This window comes from Aegilops tauschii, chromosome 6 (genome assembly GCF_002575655.3).
Source record: "Aegilops tauschii subsp. strangulata cultivar AL8/78 chromosome 6, Aet v6.0, whole genome shotgun sequence".
NCBI classification, from domain to species: Eukaryota; Viridiplantae; Streptophyta; class Magnoliopsida; order Poales; family Poaceae; genus Aegilops; species Aegilops tauschii.
The window spans coordinates 302,891,841-302,911,994 of NC_053040.3; the positions used below are offsets into that span (position 1 = coordinate 302,891,841).

General features: G+C 44.2%; 2 protein-coding genes across 2 annotated transcripts; one reads left to right on the plus strand and one right to left on the minus strand.

Annotated features, from left to right (window-relative positions):
• The first annotated feature begins 1,199 nt into the window (after window positions 1–1,199).
• LOC109749882 (uncharacterized) lies at window positions 1,200–3,775 on the plus strand. The gene is made up of 4 exons (XM_020308826.3): window positions 1,200–1,462; window positions 1,535–1,607; window positions 3,337–3,426; window positions 3,570–3,775. Exons 1-4 carry the CDS (start codon window positions 1,301–1,303, stop codon window positions 3,632–3,634), a joined length of 390 nt encoding a protein of 129 aa, XP_020164415.1. The 5' UTR covers window positions 1,200–1,300; the 3' UTR covers window positions 3,635–3,775.
• Window positions 3,776–12,606: 8,831 nt separating this feature from the next.
• LOC109749893 (CMP-sialic acid transporter 5) lies at window positions 12,607–19,870 on the minus strand. The gene is made up of 16 exons (XM_020308837.4): window positions 19,611–19,870; window positions 19,253–19,514; window positions 18,605–18,721; window positions 18,155–18,211; window positions 17,815–17,892; window positions 17,657–17,701; window positions 17,506–17,565; window positions 15,320–15,442; window positions 15,117–15,191; window positions 14,836–14,905; window positions 14,319–14,426; window positions 14,081–14,214; window positions 13,921–13,997; window positions 13,681–13,729; window positions 13,528–13,594; window positions 12,607–12,980 (listed from the first exon to the last, which is right to left on the minus strand). The coding sequence occupies exons 2-15, from the start codon at window positions 19,421–19,423 to the stop codon at window positions 13,544–13,546; spliced, it is 1,215 nt and encodes a 404-aa protein (XP_020164426.1). The 5' UTR covers window positions 19,424–19,514; window positions 19,611–19,870; the 3' UTR covers window positions 12,607–12,980; window positions 13,528–13,543.
• Between the last annotated feature and the right edge of the window lie 284 nt (window positions 19,871–20,154).

The following is a 20,154-nucleotide window of genomic DNA, read 5'->3' on the forward strand; positions in this document are numbered from 1 at the left end:
GCGCTTTTCGTTGTCCTGGGGGCGCGACTGGGGCGTTTTTTTGACACCGACGCCGAAAAAGTGGCCTGGGGGCCTGTTGGGGGCGCGGCTGGAGATGCTCTAAGTTACTCATATTAATAGGAGCTCTCGGCTGCCCTGCACCCTATATGAATAGTTTTAAAAAAATACAAGAAAAAAAATCTAAAATTTCAGGGTATCAAACCTGGTCGACCATTCTACTTCTGTGTGAAGTTTCGTGAAGAAATGACATCCATGGTATTCTCAGCAAAAAATACAAAAAACAATTCTATAAAAAAACAGTTTGAATGAATCGTAAGTTGGACTATATTTTCTTCATTGTGAATATCACGGATGTAATTTCTTCATGAAACTTCGTACTGTGTAGAATGAATGACCAGGTTCGTTACCCCAAAATTTCGGAAATTTGATTTTTTTTCTTCTTCTAGTTTTTTATTTTACCATTCATATAGGGTGCATGGCAACTGAGAGCTCCTATGCATTTTCGCCTTCATTTATTACTGTATAAGTTTATAGTCATTTTCCATTATAAAATTATACATGATGGCAAAATATTATGTTAATTCATTTATTTCTCTCGTCTTTAATTACCTCCTATATAGAAAAAATCATGTGACATGCATGTTATGATCTATGTTACTCCCACTAAGAATAGTCTTAGTCATGCCGTGAGAGCTATCTTGATCGCCCCCAAATCCGAAGCCAGACAACAAATCCGAATATAACAACGGAACGGACGGATCACTCCGGGCTCATTCGGTCTGGAGGAATTAAAACAAAAAAACTAGAGGTAGTATATGAATGTTATAGGATGGCACTTGCCATATCTCGCTCCTACGCAAAAAATGAGGTTTGAATGAATGTGCAGTTTTCTCAAAAAATATAAAAAATGAGTGGTATTCCTAAGAAATTCCTATACCCGTTTCCTACCAATCGAATGCACTTAAAGAAAAATTTCCTCTGAAATCCTATTCTCAAGTTTTTTGAGAAAATCCTCCAAACCGAACAAGGCCTCCAACTATTGGTCTGTATACCGCAGAAAGTTCGAGATCACAAGTAGCACCCTCGCAAAAAAAGAAGAAAGAAGAAGAAGAAGAAAAAAAAAAGATGTAGCTCTGGGCAGGCATGCCCTAGTGGCACGAATCTTCAAGCGGCCGAGCAGACACGTGTGCCTGCGCGAATCTCCAGGCAGTAGAGAAGGGTTAAAGGCCGGGGCGGAAGGGTTCGGTCGGCTTCCTCTCCTCTCCTCCTCTTCCGCGGCGGCCGAGACCCACCCGCCGCCATGGCCAAGTACAACGTGGTGCAGAAGAGCAAGCGCGAGTCCAGCCATGACCGCAAGCGCCGCGCCCATGGGGATCCCAACTCCGGCAAGCTCAAGCACCACAACGCGCCCATCGCCATATCTGGCAAGCGCAAGCGCAAGCTCCTGCGCCGCCTCAACCGGGTAGGTTCTATCCCCTTCCGCCTCCCCTCCTACTGATTTCCCTGACGACTCTCTGATGCTTGTTTGGTGCAGGATCAGAAGGAGGCTGCGATGGTTAAGGCGCTGGAGAACAACATGGGCGACGTCGACATGGTGTCTGCTGAAGGTACAGCTCTCGGTTTGCTTGATTGTTTTGAGCCGAATGGAGGAGATTAGCCAGTTTGTTTATTTGTCAGTAGGTAGGTACTTGCGTAATTTGCACCAGAATTTGGTTTACTAGTGATTCGGGAGCATTGCCCATTTGCTCTAGATGTGTTGCATTCCCTTGGTCGTAGTGCTTTTGCATTGTGTTGCCACATGGTCGTGAGGTCGTCCATTATTTAAGTTATATATGGAATTTGTTCGCGAGTCATGTGTTGTGCGTTTCTTTTAGGTTCAGTTGAACCATTCATGGTAATCGTAACATTGGAGATGTTGCTGATGCTCGCATTGATGTTGTCTGTAATGTTCATCTCGACTTTTTAAGCTCTGATTACTGATTACACTGGTATGATATAATGGTGATCGAAGCATAACTTAGAGTATTACCTTATTGTAAAATGATTCTATTTGTTGTCAGTCTACTAGTGGCATAAATTAATGGTACACGTAGGTTGAAGAGTTAGCTACCAGTTAAATTTGGTGTTGCAGATAGGATGCTAAGGCTCAGGGTGACACATTCTGAGTTTGTTCCCTAGGTTTGCTTGGTGTTGAAATGTTTGTTTCTTGGTTGCATTCTATTTTATCATGATGAAACATGTTTCAAAACGATATTGATTTATCCAGCTTCTTGAATTATGCTCGGTATATATGCATATCTGTTTTGATTCTCTGAGCTATAAGAAAAGCAAGGTATGCTTCAGTATGAAGATGTCTGCCACAAAAAAAAAAGAACTAGTGATGGACTGATGGTACCCATCTGTATTTTATACTAATTGAATTTACGCTGGTGCCCAGATGGTAGTGATAAAGTTCATATGTAATTATGGAGTGTCATTTACCTCGCTTCTTTACAGCTTCAATGGCATCGTCTACTTTATTCTAGTTCCTAGGTTCCTTTTCTCTGCTAAAGATTGTATTCTTCATTTGTGAAGAAAGACTCGTATTTTGCTCTTGATAGATTTTTGTGATGGTAGGGCTGCATAACCTTCTCGTAAGTTCCGACTAGTTTAGTCCAGCTAGCTAGTTTGCCTAGTGATAACTCTACTTAACCAAGAAGAAACAAGAATCAGTGTCATAACTCTATATTGTTGAATGCTATAGTTACCAAGCCATGGTAACCATTTGAGAAGTGGCATTTATGCTTGGTACCCATTGAGGTAGTTTAAACAAAAACAGTCATGTTTAGAAAATTGCCACACCAAACTAAGGCCATGGCATTGCCGTGGATTATCATGAGATGAAAAAAATAGTAAATAAAGCATCCAGTATTGCTATTCCTGTAGTAGTATTTCAATTACATGTGTAGTTGTGTTTCTAGTATATTATGATAAATGATTGTAAAAGCAAAAAAACAGTGTACATTTTGAGAAAGTAGCTTGGACAGGACTATTTATATGTGCCACTCGTGCCCCTTATTATTTTGTATTATGTCCTTGATTTTACAACATAATGATATATTTGTTTTGCACTGGGGCGCGTTCATGACCAACCATGAGTGCCGATGGACCTAATTCTCTCTGCTGCTTATGGAGGGAACTATGTTGTCTTCCATTTATCTATTTCTGGTTAAATGTTTCAGTGTGTTGTTTGATGTCATTTCTGCATATATTTGTTGCCATCACTTATTTGTGCGTGCGCGTGCGCGTCGCTCATCATTGCAGTGCTATTGCTTACCTTTGTACTTTAACATACAGCATCTTCGGAAACTGCAAAGGATAAGTCTCAGATGAAGTTTAATGTGAAGAAAAACTCAAGAATACAGATCAAAAGATTGAAAGGCAAAGGTTAGTTATTCTGATATTCAAGTAACTTGATACATCAAACACCGATATGTTGCTCCCATTTTCTATCTTTGAATTAACTGAGAAGTTTACTCCTATTCTGAGTTTGTCTGGTTGAAAGATTCACTGTGAGCTTCATTCCACAGGTAGAAAGAAAGCCAAAAATGTGAAGCCGCCAACGAAGGAAAAAGCTGATGCCATGGTAGAGTGACTGTTAAGAGTGAAGCAGTATTGTAATACGAAAGTTTATGGGGCACAAGCAAGGGCTAGCAGTACTAGAGCTTGTGCATTAACTTGGTGTATGGAATTCAGACGTCTTTTGAAGTAGTTGAATGCACGGTTTTCTTCCTGATACCATTTTGTCAATATCTTGTTCTGGTTTGGTTTGAATTGGGCTCAGCTAAATTGCCCGCCTCGTTGTGTCTGCTGTGGTTTGTCGGCTCCAACTGAATTGGAGATCAATGTTGCATACTCTACTCTATATTTCAGATATGGCTACTACGATGACTGCAAACCGCTAACGGAATTGAAGTCTTGTTTTACTCAACGCCGCAACTTAGGCACACAAGTTAAGGGCATCTTCAACACTGACCCTCAAAAAGCCGCATACGTTCAGAGGTTTGTGGGTGTCCGGACCTACGCCACGTACGTAGGACTCCGACGTCCTGAGCCAACTGAAATCCCCTACTGGGCCACTTTTCTTCCACTCTTCTTCTGCTCCCCTTAGCTTTGTATCCGCATCCTCTTTGTTCGACGCCGTCATTGTACCTCTTTGGCTGCCACCCAGGCTTGTTGGACGTCAACCCTCACCCACGCGCTTGCCCGCCTTGGCCACTTTTCTTCCACTCTTCTTCTGCTCCCCTTAGCTTTGTATCCGCATCCTCTTTGTTCGACGTCGTCATTGTACCTCTTTGGCTGCCACCCAGGCTTGTTGGACGTCAACCCTCACCCACGCGCTTGCCCGCCTTGGGCTATGCTGTCGTCCGCATAGGATCCGTCCGTAGCTAGGTACTGTCCGCCCCCTACAATGACGTCCATGGCAGACGCCACGCCCGTAGGTGTTCGGTCAAATGCCTTTGAGACTATTATTTTCTATTGCTCTTCTTGTTGTTTTATAGATTAAGCACGGTGGCAAGGTACTTGGTGATAAAAGATGAGTTGTGTGATGCGTGGAAGGTGATACAGTACTTGGTAATCCTTTCCCCGTGACCCATCCCCTTCGAGCCCTGCTCTTGCCGAGAGCCACTCGGGCACCAGTGTCAACCCCCTTCTCCCCGCCGCCTATCACTCCGACAACGGCGGCCACCCCTGGCTGCGGTTGGTGAGGCACGGCTTCCAGCCCGCAGTCCTCGGCTGGTTCCTCTCGTTAGGTAGGCGAGAGATTGATCGTCTCGGCCTCTCGTCCGCATCTGAGGGCTCGGCGGCGCTGGAGCGCACACATACCTGGGACTTAATTTGAGCCTCTCTAAACCAAGAATTGAAGACTTTGTGCCTATGCTTAAAAGGATTAAGACTAGATTAAGTGGTCGTGCCACCCTGTTGTCCTATGGATCTGAGGAGAAAGAAGCGACTCTGATTTCTTGGGATAAAGCTTGTTTGCCTAAATCCCATGGGGGACTTGGTATTTTAGATATCACCATTCACAATCAAGCTCTTCTGATGAAATATTTGCACAAGTTCTTCAACGGAGTGGACACCCCTTGGGTCAACATTATGTGGAAACCTACTACCTAAATTGTCTTCCTAGTAACAAAGCTTTGGGTTCCTTTTGGTGGAAAGTTGTTCTCAAATTGTTGCCTATCTACAAAGAGCATGCTATATGTGCACCTAGTTGTGGCAATTCCACCTTTTTTGGGACTGATAATGGCTTGACCAAAGGCTTCAGGATGCATACCTTATCTTCACTCCTTTTGCAATAACATTGAGATTTCTCTTCAGCAGTTTTGGCTTTGGAAAACCTGGAAGACTTGTTTCATAGGACTATATCACTCAAGTTCATCGGCAATTCATTTTTCTGACCACTACCATTCAGGACAGAACTCAACGAGATGGCGATGGTATGGATAAGGGTAAATCCAATGCGCGACCGCATTTGGTCTGTCCCTGTCCATTTGGGTTGAAACGGATAGAAGCGCAGCCCAACACGCGGATGCAAATGGACGGGTGTCTGTTTTTCATTCGTCCGCGACACATTTCAGGCCCAAATTTGGGTACGGTTTGCGTCGAAACGGACAGGTTGCGGAGTGCGGGACACCCGCCCTTGTCCTCCCCTTGGCCCGCCCGTCAGGAGCACTTCCTCCCCATTTTCCCCATTCCCTCCCAAAAACCATCCCCGCCCTTCCGCCACCCGCCATGGCCCTGCCGCCGACGCCATCCCGGCCACCACTGCCGCCTGCCCCGTGTGCCTGAAGAAGAAGAAGCCCAAGAAGGTGCTCACGCCGAAGGAACTTTCCCAAGAATCAGCGAAGAGGGCCGGCTGGAGGGCCAGAGATGCCAAGAGGAAGGTCGCTGCCATGCAATAGAAGGCCTCCGCCCAGGAGAACGAGGCCATCGTCACCAAGGCCACGCGACAGGCCCTTCTCCTCCTAGGATTCAGTCACCCCACACCGACCATTCAGGTAGAGTCGCCGCGAACGTCCACATGAAGAAGCTCGAGATGGAAGAGGATGTCCAAACGAAGAAGCTCGAGATTGAAGCGACCAAAGCGAAGACCAAAGCAAAAGAGTGTGGCGCTCGCTTTCATGGCGAAGGAGATGGAGATCATGAAGGTGGACTTGAGCAAGGTGTCCCCGAGGAGAAGGCCATGGTTCGAGAAGAAGCAAAAAGAATTGCTCGAGCTTGATGATTGAGCTATGGCCGAGAGCGCCATCATGTTGCATGCCCGCTTGTGTGCCAGCCTGAACTAGGGCCCGCGAATGGTCTTTTTTGAGCGTTGGCAAGTGTGCCAGCATGAACTCAAGGCGTTTTTTTGTAGGCTGGCACTCTAGCCGACATGAACTATGGGTGCTGGCATGACTATAGCCGCGAGTCCTAATTTTAGTTTTTATTTTTGTAGCAATGATTCTGGCGGATGGACGAGTCGGTTGGGCACAACAGCCACATTTGGACAAGCCCGGCAGGACAACATGCCCACGGCTGACCTAAACGGATAGAATCCGGACAAAATAGACGTCCGTTTATGGTTACGCGTTGGAATTGGCCTAAGTGGGCCTACCCCGAAATTCTAGTGTTTATTCTTCTATGAAGATGTATAAAATCATGATTGGTCTTAGAACTTTGGAAGTGTTCTTCTCGGCTGATGCATAGATCTTCTGGCTTCAGGAATCTTCTGAAAAGAAAAACCGGAAATAGAGTTTCTGAGCCCGAGCTTAAATAAGTTTCGGTGAACAGTAAAATTCAAAGGTGTAGACATTGACAAAAGTTTTACGTGCTCACAAAATTTTATCTTGAAATCACATTTTTGAAAGTCGTGGCAAAAAGAAACAAAACTGATGTTCCAAAATGTTATTTTCAAAAGCATTTTGGAGTGCTCATTTTATTTATTTTTCACAACTTCTAAAAATGTCTTTTCAACATGAAATTTTGTGAGCACATAAAACTTTTGTCAATGTTTGCACAAAAAATTTCAGATTTTTTTGAATTTGTCTTCTTTTTTTATCATTTTACTGTTTATCTCAAGCTCATTTGAGCTTAGGAGCAGAGGAAGACTTTTGAAGGAAAACCATGTTTCTTACTCCCTCCGTTCCTAAATATAAGTCTTTTTAGATATTTCAAATGGACTACAACATATGGATGTATATAGACATATTTTAGAGTATAGAGTCACTCATTTTGCTTCGTATGTAGTCACTTGTTCAAATATCTAAAAAGACTTATATTTGGGAATGGAGGGAGTACAACTATAATTGTGTTCTGTGTAATGAGCACATGAAGAAAATCCTTTTGCACCACATTATTCCTGTTAGTGATGTCTTTTGGCCTTTTGTATTCAGTTTCTTGGCATTCTCCTGTAGCCTTTTAGCATCCTCATGTATGTGTATATATGGTCGGCTTTGGCCTCTTAAATAATACAAGTTGCTATTCTCAACATGGTATTAGAGCTCTAGGTATTTTTTTCGCACGCGCAACTCGTGCTCTCCCGATCCAATCTCCTACACGCCCGCCGTTGCTTTGTTTTCTATCGGCCCGTGATTCTGCTGTTGCCTGCGTTCATCTCCAGCTACAGGAGCTTCACATCCAGCTGCTGTGTGGAATCCAGTGTTTTCACAGCTGTGTGTTGGATCCCATCGGCCTTGGTCCCGATCGATCCAGCCGCTCGTTCCTCCTCCAAGGTCGTCTCCTATTGCTCGCCCCATCCGCGCCGCTGCCCTTCCGGCCGCCCGTCGCTCCTCCGTCCGCGGCCGCCTGACGCCCTCTAGCTTCGGCCGCCCAGCGCCCCTTCGTCCGCGGCCGCCGGCGCCCCTCCGGCTTCAGCCGCCCGGTGCCCCCGTCCGCGGCCGCCCGGCGTCCCTCCGACTCCGGCTGCTACCCACCACCGGCCCCTTCCACTCGTCGCTGCCGACGGCCCATCCTGCCTCGCTTGTGGCTCCCTGCCGAGCTGGTGGTCCTGACGCGGGTCGTCGTCTCCACCCACCAGTCGCGAAGCCCGACTGATCGAGGTCCCCTGCTGCTCGAGGTTCGACCTCTGCCGTGGGCCTTTTGTCTCCCTGGTCGGGTCGCTGCCACTGTTTTCTGCGTGATTGACTTTCGTCTGCGTGGATTGATTATATACCAAAAAAAAGACAGAGGAGGAGCATCATGTCTTCGACATCATTGGGCTATGTCGCCGTTCCACGCTGTCTGGTGATCTTTGATGGTGCTAACTATGCTGAGTTTGCTGCCTTTATGCGCATTCACATGCGTGGCCTTCGTTTATGGGGAGTTCTTTCTGGCGAGGTTCCTTGTCCTCAGCGTCCAGTTCCTCCTGTGGCTCCTATTCCACCGCCACTTCCACCGGATCTTGGCGCAGATGCTTCTGATGATGATAGGGCTGCAGCCCGGGTTGTTGCTGATGATGCGGTCGTTGCTTCTGACCAGCAGGTCGCGGTTTATTCGGATGCTCTTTCCATTTATCGTGACGATCTGACTGCTTATACTCAGTGGTGTGATGATGATGCTCGTGCTGCGGCTGTCCTCACTTCCAGTGTTTTACCACAGTTTGCATCTGAGTTTATGGGCCTCAGTGCTGTGTTTGAGATGTGGACTCATCTTCGTCAGCGCTATCAGCCCTCTGGTGATGCTCTCTACTTGTCTGTGGTACGTCAGGAGCATGCTCTTCAGCAGGGAGACTCCACTATTGATGAGTTCTACACTCAAAGTTCTTGCTATCTGGCGCCAGCTTGACAACCTTCGCACTGCTGTTTGTGGCACTTGTGCGTGTTGCCAGACTGTGAGGTCCGACTTGGAGTTTCAGCGTGTCTATGAGTTTTTGTCGCGGCTCCGTGGAGAGTTTGAGCCTCGATGTGCTCAGTTGTTTGCTCGCGGTCGTGTTCCTATTTCTGAGGTACTTGCTGAGCTTCGTGCTGAGGAGACTCGGCTCCGTGGTGCTGGGTTGCTTCAGGTTCCCTCTGTGTTTGCTGCTCGAACTGCTGCTCCACCAGTGATTTCTCGCTCCAATGCCCCACCGCTACTGCCCACTCCTAGTAGTGAGGGTCGCTCTCATGAGGGTCGCTCTCGTCCTCGTACTCATTGCAGCTACTGCAACAGGGATGGTCATCCCGAGTCTGATTGCTTCAAGAAGAAGCGTGATATGCGTAACAGGGAGCGCAATTCTTCTTCTAGGACTCGTGCTTCTTCATCGACGTCATCTACTGTCTCCTTGACTGAGCAGGATATTGTGAAGCTTAAGCGTCTACTTGCCGCTTCAGGTTCTTCGACGGGTACTGCAGGCTCTGTGACTGGTGCTTCTAGTGCTGAGCGGACACCATCTACACAGTCAGGTACATCCCAATGGGTTCTGGATTCTGGAGCTTCATTTCATATGTCTTCCGATTTTTCTATCTTGTCCTCTCTTAGATCTCTTGATCTTCCTATTAATGTTCTTACAGCAGATGGTACTTCTCTTCCTGTGGCTAGTCGAGGGACTCTTTCCACTTCTTCCTTTTATGTTCTAGATGTTTCTCATGTTCCTCGCCTTACCATGAATCTATTTTCCGCGAGTCAGCTTACTGATTATGGTTGTCGTGTCATTCTTGATGTTGATTCTTGCACAATCCAGGATCGTCAGACGAAGGCTCTGGTTGGAGCTGGCCCTCGCCGCCGTGATTCTCAGGGACTTTGGGAGTTAGACTGGCTTCATGTTCCTTCCGTTGCCACCACACCCGCCAGTACATCTGCTTTCGCCATTTCAGCTGTCAGCTCCTTCCAGCAGTGGCATCATCGACTTGGTCACCTTTGTGGTTCTCGACTATCATCTTTAGTTCGTCGTGGTCTTCTGGGGCCTGTCTCAGGAGATGTCTCCTTACACTGTCAGGGTTGTAGGTTGGGTAAACAGATTCAGTTACCTTATCCTACTAGTGAGTCGGTGTCTCAGCGCCCTTTTGATTTAGTACATTCAGATGTATGGGGCCCGGCTCCCTTCGCTTCCAAAGGGGGTCATCGATACTATATTATTTTTATAGATGATTTCTCCCGCTACACTTGGCTTTACTTTATGTCTTCTCGTAGTGAGGTTCTCACTATTTATAAGCGTTTTGCTGCCATGGTTCACACTCAGTTCTCTACACCTATCCGTGTGTTCCGTGCTGATTCTGCTGGCGAGTATATCTCTAAAATGTTGCGTGGTTTTCTTGCCGAGCAGGGTACTATTGCCCAGTTCTCTTGTCCTGGTGCTCACGCTCAGAATGGCGTGGCTGAGCGCAAACATCGTCACCTTCTTGAGACAGCTCGTGCGATGATGATTGCCGCCTCTCTTCCGCCTCATTTTTGGGCTGAGGCTGTCTCTACGGCCACATATCTCATAAACATTCAACCTTCATCTGCTCTGCAGGGTGGTATTCCTTTTGAGCATCTTTTTGATCATTCTCCCAATTATTCGGCACTTAGGTTGTTTGGTTGTGTTTGCTATGTTCTCCTGGCCCCACGAGAACGCACCAAACTGACCGCTCAGTCAGTCGAGTGTGTTTTTCTAGGCTACAGTGATGAGCATAAGGGTTATCGCTGTTGGGATCCAGTTGGTCGTCGGATGCGTATTTCTCGGGACGTGACTTTTGATGAGTCCCGTTCATTCTACCCGCGACCATCCTCCTCGACTTTTTCAGTAGAGGATATCTCTTTTCTCGCGTTTCCTGAAAAACCTCCCTCTGTGCCTAGTATTCCTATTCATTGTCCTGCTGTTGCAGATCCTACGCCATCCTCTCCTACAGTTTCCTCTCCTCCCTCACCGCATGACTCTCCACCTTCATCACCGATATCTTCTCCTTCTCCACCTTCATCACCGATACCTTCCCCTTCTCCACCTTCATCATTGATACATTCCTCGTCCCAACCTCCAGTGATTCCACCTCTTCCCTCCTTTCCTTTCCATTATACTCGTCGTCCACGTGTTGTGGATAAATCTATTGACGTGCCATCTACTTCTGGTGCGTCGTCCTCCTCATCCTAGCCGACTTATGGTCTTCGGGCTCGGCCTCGCCCTCCCCCTGACCGCTATTCTCCTAGTCGATATGGTATTTCGGCTGTACTTGAGCCTACCTCTTATCGCGATGCTATTGTTCATCCTGAATGGCAGTTTGCGATGGCAGAGGAGCTTGCTGCTCTTGAGCGCACCGGCACGTGGGATCATGTTTCTCTTCCTTCCGGTGTTCGTCCCATCACTTGTAAGTGGGTCTACAAAGTTAAGACTCGCTCTGATGGTTCTCTTGAGCGTTACAAAGCTCGTCTTGTGGCTCGTGGCTTTCAGCAGGAGCATGGTCGTGATTACGATGAGACATTTGCTCCTGTAGCCCATATGACCACTATACGCACACGTCTCGCTATGGCTTCTATTCGCCATTGGTCTGTCTCTCAGCTTGATGTTAAGAATGCCTTTCTTAATGATGAGTTGCGTGAGGAGGTTTATATGCAGCCACCACCCGGCCTATTCGGATGCTACGTGGGCTAGTGATCCTACGGATCGCCATTCACTTTCTGCTTACTGTGTTTTTCTTGGTTGTTCTCTCATTGCCTGGAAGGCAAAGAAACAGACTACAGTTTCCCATTCGAGTGCAGAGGCTGAGTTGCGAGCTATGTCTCTTCTGACGGCAGAGGTGACTTGGTTAAGATGGTTACCGGAGGATTTTGGTGTTTCTGTTACTACACCTACCACCATCTTGTCAGATAGTGCTGGTGCTATCAGTATTGCACGGGATCCTGTGAAGCATGAGCTTACCAAGCATATTGGCATTGATGCTTCTTATGTGCGCGCTGCTGTGCAGGATCATGTTGTTGCTCTTCAGTATGTGCCTTCTGAGTTAAAGCTAGCAGACTTCTTCACGAAGGCCCAGACTAGAGCGCAACATGGATTTCACCTTTCCAAACTCAGTGTTGTGGATCCACCATGAGTTTGAGAGGGGGTGTTAGTGATGTCTTTTGGCCTTTTGTATTCAGTCTCTTGGCATTCTCCTGTAGCCTTTTGGCATCCTCATGTATGAATATATATGGTTGGCTTTGGCCTCCTAAATAATACAAGTTGCTATTCTCAACAATTCCTTCCCAGACCAGAGGCGTTTCCTTCTATGATGAAATCTGCTTATCTATGGTTGTGCTTCCTAGAGAAATTGCACTGGATATCATCTTAATGGGCTGCTGGAGCATTTGGTCTACTAAAAATGAAAAAATCTTCAAACAAACTGCACCTTATTTTCAAGGTTGGGTTCATAATCTGAAAGAGGGACTTTTGGCTACTGACATTAAAGCAAAGCCATCCAAAGCACAGAAGACAAGTCCTAGATTGAGAACCACTTGTAAAACAGCGACAACTAATATTTTGTATTAAATCAGCAACAATTAATATGGATAGGAGGGAGTAATTCTGTCTTCCTGTCCTCCTCAGCAACAACAGTTCTTAGGTTCAAACATGAAACAGTGCTATTTTACGAAGATCGACTTCAACCTCTTACAACGCAACAAAAAAAAGGATTCAGACGGCACCATAAGCACCAGAAGAACCAAGTAAAAACGAATTGTTATAATGATCGGTAGCTCAAAAATTCCGTACAAAAGAATACCTCAGTATACTGTTCGACTGTACGCAACAGGCTCCAGGGAAAAATGAATTTCTATGTGTATCGTATTGGGGACTTCCTGTGGAGATAATATATGCTTACTATCCAAGTTATCATGCGCCACCTGGCCACGCACCCCCCCCCCCCCCCCCCCACCCCCCCACCAAAAGAATGAAATGGAAAAGGGCAACACATTTGTAACTTCTGTCTTTGCCTTTACAGTGTACAGTAGTTTATTTCACTCGCAGCACTACACAAAATCTGCTGTCCCCCAACTGTTGGAACCACCTGGAAAAAAGTCGTCTTCTATCCTACCTGCAGAAATACAAGGAGTTTAAAGGCAGTGAGCTAGTTAGTATTCTTAGCAACCTGGCTTCTTCACAAACTTAATTCTGGATTGGTGAGTTACAGATAGAACCTACGCAGGCTCAAGTTACTTCTATGATTTCCTTCATTCGAAACGTAAATATAATTGTGGGGCCCACATCAAACCAAGTGTGGCTTATATGTACAACTACACATATTGTTTTAATCTTGAAACCTATTATCCGAAACAATGAGAATTTCTGTTTGGATCATGCAACTCCTGTTTGATACCACTATTTCTTTTATCATACACATGTCTGCACATAGTTTCCTCAAATAATACAGCTATTATAGATACATACCCATAAGTTTGTAGGCGCAGAGACGTATGCTTATTAATTTAGAATTTGGTTCCTAATTCAAATATCATGAGCGTACCCATATGGACAGAAAAGATATGTTAAATGCATTCTTGTTCTACTTACTAGAGAAAGCAAGGCATGTAACATGAGCAAACATTCTTATAGAAATTCTGGATAAGGTAAGCCATTCATACCTACAAAATATACGTTTCAAATTGGCAACAGTTGTTGCCTCTCATCAGTTCCAAGCTGATGGCTAGCCTGAAATGACATGAGCAACTTAAAATGTGAGTGTCCGCAATGTAAATGATGTTTCTATTATTCTTGAAGCAAGAAAAGTAGCTTACGTCCTCAGCAGCACCAGCAGTCATATTTACAAAAGAAGAATCAGATGACCTGTGATGTAATAGGCATCATCATACGAGTCAAAAAAATACTTGGAAATCAGTTTATGATCATAACAGCATAAGTAATTATTCATGTGTGTGTGTATCAAAGTAATCAAGGAATCAAGGATTCACTATAAAACAAGTCAAACAAACTGATCAAAATTCATAATCTGACCATTTTAAAGGATATGAACTTACCGATGATTCTGTGTATCTTGCAACTCCAATAATTCACCTGGTTTGTCGTCTTTGACTTTAGCTATAGGTGAGAAGAACTGAGAACAAATAGAAGTTACACAAATGGAAGAGGAAGAAGGTTGGCTAAATAAAACTGAAGTTAAGAAATGGGTAAGGATACCTGATGCATTGAAATAAACACCACTGATATGCCCAGGAGAAAGTTAATAGTCAAGGTATGTCCCAGAAAAGCAGCAGAAGCTAGACCAGTAAAAATTGTGGCAACAGTTGAGGAATACTTCTTCAAAATTGTATCTGCAGGATAATTTCAATTGATAATTTAATGAGGAGAATTGTGGAAGAAATAGATAAGAACAAACACAATGTACAAAAGAAAGACTGGAAGATAGAACATTTACCTGCATACTTGAAGAAGAATGAAGAAAGAATGCCTTGCGCAGCATTGTTACATATGAGAAACATCGTAGCCCTTGAATGCCCTTGAAGGATATTAAAATTCTCGGGCCCTGTAAGAAGACATTACATCAGAAACATGTGCTGCACCAACACTTAAGTAGCATTATGACATTTCATGAACAGATGCTTTGCACATGACAGGACAAAAAAGAACATGGCTATCCTTTTTGTTCTGGGATCTGACAGTGGTCATTGGATAAACAACTAGAGATAAATGCTCATATCTGGCCTCAAGGTTTAGTAAAAAATAATCATATTTCAAATTCTGAACCAACCAGGAAATCACTCCTTCGTTTTAACAGCTCATAAGAATAAGTAATACCCGACTCCCATCCCTGGATTGCACAACTAAGAAAGCACTAAGGATGATAATATAATACAAACTTTCTGCCCGTATAACGTGAAGTACTTACTATCCACCTAGCATAAAAATACTGGGCATTCAACAAAGGTGCATACCTTGGAATAAGGCCGTCCCAAGGATGCCGAGGAAGTTGAATATTGCACCATATCCATACAGAAATAAATTCTGTGAAGTACATCAAAAGAACATCCAATTAGATAAAAGGGCAAAACAATCACAGAGATGGAGACAAGAATGAGCCCATGCCTTACGACAGGAATTTGGAAAAGTAAAAGAGAAATACCATAAAATAACCATATAGTTCGATAGAATTAAAAAATATGGCAGTTACTCCCTAATAATTTTGAACAGATTATAGTCAAATTTAAGGAAGTACCTGAAGATAAATACTAGTATCTTGACTTTTCATTGCATACTCGTTGTAGACAGAAGCTAGTGATGGAACAGTTACCTACAATTCACAGTTTCAACTGAATACACAGCAACTTTAAGCTCGCTGCCTGTTGCGACAGCTTATAAAAACAAGTGAAAGAACAAAGGAAAAAACTAAAGAACCAGATGGCCCTGACAGCAACTTACAAAAATCAGTGTATAGATGTATGCGATAGCAGTGATAGGAAGACCGAATGCCGTATCGCCCGCAGGTGCAGTTCGAAGTTGATTGATGCTGATCCCAATAAGTAATAGAGCAAGAGCTTCCCACTGCCAACATTTGAAACAAGAAGCAAGGGAGAAGTTAACATTGCTGAGAGTCAGAACTTTTATGGCACTTTCCATGTACCTTCTCCTTAGTCATTATGCTCAGATATGCTTAGATATATGAAAATTCCACTATCACTCCTCATTTCCCAACCATTTGTAAGAAATGCATGGGTTTAGCCAATAAATCAACCACATAACCATGGCTATCGTGCTGAGGGAACATGGCAAGGCATAGCCTGTACCTAGCCAATATTCTGCTAATTTATTTGGGATATGCACAACTACCAAAGGAGGCTGAAGCTGAAACGGTTAGCAGAGCTTTCCACTGCTAACTTTGTCAAAGGAATTTGGGATGAAAAATCCTTTCTTGTAAATAGCTTTGACTGGTCACTATAGCACCTACTAGGCACCGAAGGCATGACATTCCTATCTTGTACAGTAAAAATTAGATGATAAAATGGTGTCCCGGATGAAAAAGGCAAGGTTGAAATGGCAATCATAGCCCAACAGCGTAATCCACCTCAACCCTGCTCTGTGTGCCCTGAAGAGCCAGCTGTAAAATGCAGCTGCAAGAACAAGGGAAGCAGGTGAAAGGAGGGGGATACAAGCCATGGTGCCTGAAGTTCAACCTCTGAAGCAGCACAAGGATGTGGAGGAACAACTCCACCTTGCTGCTACAAAGTGTACAGCACTAGTGTTGAAGGAACTACTTCAACGTGCTGTCCTAGATATCACTCTAGAGGCGAATATAGGCCAATATGGCAGCAGGAGTTCAATACAAACTCATAGAGCACAAGATCTAGTCCAAGATCTTAGATCGAACACAAAGTTCTATTATAGGTAGTGGGGTACATAAGTCTGGTTACAAACTAGAGGTGAAGACCTAATTTACAGGGCTTTGGGAAGCCTTCACATCTCAACTTCTACTTATAGCTAGAACACTCTAGAAAACATTACTTAAGATTCAACATTCTACTCATGGCTAGAAGACTCTAGAAAACAGTAGTTAGGGTTAAGAAAAGAAACAAATACTAAACTAGGGTAGAAGTATCTAGAAATAATCAAACAGATTTGACTTATATTTTTTTCTTTGTCTTCTCTCTATTGTTCCTCATCAACCTTGTAACTCAATAATCAGACCGTCGGAGACAAAGACAACTACGACATGCAGTGACATCAGCGGCAGTGGCAATCTGCAGCCAGAGCAGAAGTAACGAGCCAAGATGTGGTGGCAGCGGCAAGGGCTCGGCGCAGCAAGCCAGTGGAGACAACAGATAGGTGGCTTCAGCATTTGATTCATAGGATTGCAAAAACACAGGAATAGAGAAAACGTAGGATTGGAATGGCATGTCCATTGGATCCCTATAGGATTTGTGAGTTTGTTTGATTGTGTCACGGGAAAAACAAAGGATTTCTTCCAAGAGGTTGGAGTGGATGTTAGAATTCCTGTAAAATGTAGTACAAATGAATCCTTAGGAAAAAATCCTACAGGATTCAATCCTACGAATCAAACGATCAACGTAGGAAAAATTCCTAAGGATTCTAATCCTCCAAAGATCCTATGAAAATCCTTTGAATCAAAGAGTTTGCAGGTCCCTTTTTTTTCTTAGCTACTGTATGTATGTATCTCACTTCCCTCTTCAATGATTTACCTGCTCTCTATTTCCATCCTCCCACTACAAGCATCCTCATCACCTGCCTTGCCTCAGGCAACACTATACCATGCCTTGTCGATGCCTTGGACGCCACAAAACGGCTATGACCACCACCCAAGACCGCCTCGACGCCTAAACGACACTTTGGTGATGCCTTAGTAACTGATACTACTAGTTCTAACAATTTCTAGTAAGTTCAGAATACCCTGATCAATGCTTCTTAATATTCCTAATATGATTGGGTAATAAATCATGTAAAATGAGGCAGGTAGAGCCTAATCCAGTAATTCTTCAGTTACATGGTAGTAACAAATAATCTAAAAGCATAAAACAGTTTGGTAAACTCAATCCTCAAACTAAAACTAAACTGTAGAAATAACTGCAACAGGATTTAAACGTCAACCTTACCTGAATAACAGAGAACCTCCTTCTCATTATAAATTTCAGAAGAACAGCTATGACCAGTACCTAGAGAAGTTTGGATCACAAATGGTGTTATATATGCATACACACCAATACAACTAAAGCATGACATCTGAGTAGGACAAGAAAAGTGTACCTTTAGGTTGCTTAGCATTTTCACAGTTGAAGGATTGAAATACAACTGCACGATACGCTCAATATGTGTCAGGTATAGCTGTACGTCAATCTCACAAGGCAAAAAATGTTTACTCATGACAATTGCAAGACTCTGCCTCTAAATCCAATGAAACTTACCTGCATGATAAATTTAAGGTAATTGTTGATGGCATATAGAAGTGCAGGGACAGCTAGGAGTACATTATTGCGGGCTGCCTACAAAAAGAAATGATTGAATTATCAGATAACAAAAGAATGTGATAAAAGAGTGAAACAAAATATTTTTAAGTGTGGGTATAGGGAAAATAGAAACATAATATTGGGGTAAAAGTAATAAGATATAAAACAACATGAAACTATATAGAACAAAAATACCAAGCATTGATTCAACGTTGAAAACGAAAGCATACACGCAATGATATGAACACAAGCAACAAAAGGGGCGTAAACTGTATCATCATGTGGCCAGATACATCACCTGTATAAGGGTTGAACGTGCCAGAAGTGGTTTTTCCCCAGCCTTTTGCTTTCGAGACTGTCAGATTAGTACAACAACATTAAAGAGGCGAATAAGAAGTGAGGAGCATAAGCTATAGAGAAGCCATCAACAAATTAATATGTCGCTTGCAGCTATTATGCACCATGAAAAATATACTGGTACACAAATTTCCAAACAGTGTGCTGTGACAAAGTTTGCCTATGGTGATAGGTGAGTAAAGAACTTTTGCTACAGGAATAACCGAATAATTACATGTGTTATGCAAGATATGTCAAAAACAGGCAAGAGCCTAACAAGCACAAAATAAAATTCAGAACCATCCAGACAAGATATGAGTGTAAAAAATGGTGTTTCATGTATAACATCATGTGACATCATCGGCGTACATGCACAATAGAAAAACATTGGAGCAAGAAGCCAAGAACAAACCTGAATAACTAGCATCACGATAGCAAAGATAACTTTTGCAACCTCTGTCAAAAAGTTAACACTGATGGGGCTGAACTGGAACTTCCCATCTACTTTTGACATGAACACTAGGATGGGCTGCAGACAACAGTAAATTATTAAAGTACGGAACCTAATCATGAACACAGCTCTCCAACTTACTTGGATTATCTTTCGCAAGAAAATATACTTACTTCCATTATCTCTAACAGAAAGCTAATCATAAGAAAGTAACTTACTAGTCCCTCTATCCCGGTGTATTTTCATTCATTAAGGTAATGCTTTGACCAACAATTACTATTGATACATGGTTTGCGCCATACAAAATCGCAAGTACTTTTTTAATACGAATCTAACGGCATCAATTTTATGTCACATAAACCACATATTAACAAAGTAATTGTTGGTGAAATAAGCCTCATATTTTGACACGAGAGAGTACTTGTTACCAGATAGATGCATGTAACGTTAAAGAAGGGGCCAACTAACTGAAGCATGCAGACATTGCCTCACAATTGTTCGACGCGGATCATGGCGAAATACCATTTCACAAGTATTTGCACCACGTGATGGATTGAGCTGATGAGAACGTAGTAGTTCGATTATCGTTACAGAGAGGTAGAAACACACCTGGAGGCCGACGAGCATGCAGTCGCCGACGACGAGGAGGAATTTGAGCGCGCGGAACTTGGACGTTATCTTGTTGTGGTGCTTGTCGTACGCCCTGGACACGCTCCGCGGGCTCGGCGCCACCAGCCGGGAGCGGCACGCTGTGCATTCCATCACCCCGTTTCGCTGCATCTCGCCCAAGTCGCCACCACGGGAGCACGCCGCCGACTAGATGGCGCTCAGCACTCCCGGCGTCCGAGCCCGAGGGATCCCAGAAGCATTACTAAAAAAACCGCGCCGTTTCAGCCAATCAACAGTGGCGCATCGGGTATGACTGGAAGGAAGAGCGGATCTGAAGGATAAGGCGTGTCCACTGTACCTCGGAGGAGGCGGGGCGTGGTCGGTGGCGATCTCGCAGATCTGGGCCTGGCCACCGCCGCACTCGACGAATCGGGCACCGCGTGCTTGGTTGTAGCTTGCCGGCTCCGGCGAGCGCGCGGAGGCTGGATCCTGGGAGATGATGGGAAGTGGGCGTGAGATGCTCGTGCCGGGATCACGGATTCCGGCAGGAGTAGCGGTGGGGAAGAAAGGTGTGAGGGGCGAGAGAAGGGAGACACGAAAGCAGGGCGGGTGTTTCTCTGTATTTATATACTGCTCATATCACTGTGTTTTTTCCTCCTCTGCTGGTTTTCTGCCCTTTTGGATCTTTTGATTTGATTTGCTCACTTGCAGATCTCTGAAATATATACCGTTTTGAAATTAGTATAGCATTTGATCGAAGAATTTTTAATCATACGATAAGAAAATACTTCAAGAGGTTGTAATACATCAAGAGCAAAGATTTTCTTTTTAGAAAAAAAAATCATGTGGATTTCAGTGCCACGAATACTCTAAAGGAACAAAAAGTAGAAAGCTTAAACATC

Excerpts from the sequence above, each read along its gene's own strand:
- LOC109749882 (XM_020308826.3), top strand. The coding sequence starts at position 1,301 with ATGGCCAAGTACAACGTGGTGCAGAAGAGCAAGCGCGAGTCCAGCCAT. Across the intron at positions 1,608-3,336 it reads CGACATGGTGTCTGCTGAAG|CATCTTCGGAAACTGCAAAG; the intron begins GTACAGCTCTCG and ends TTTAACATACAG. Across the intron at positions 3,427-3,569 it reads CAAAAGATTGAAAGGCAAAG|GTAGAAAGAAAGCCAAAAAT; the intron begins GTTAGTTATTCT and ends TTCATTCCACAG.
- LOC109749893 (XM_020308837.4), bottom strand. The coding sequence starts at position 19,423 with ATGCAGCGAAACGGGGTGATGGAATGCACAGCGTGCCGCTCCCGGCTG. Across the intron at positions 14,906-15,116 it reads ATACTAGTATTTATCTTCAG|AATTTATTTCTGTATGGATA; the intron begins GTACTTCCTTAA and ends TGTACTTCACAG. Across the intron at positions 13,595-13,680 it reads CTGCTGGTGCTGCTGAGGAC|GCTAGCCATCAGCTTGGAAC; the intron begins GTAAGCTACTTT and ends ATGTCATTTCAG.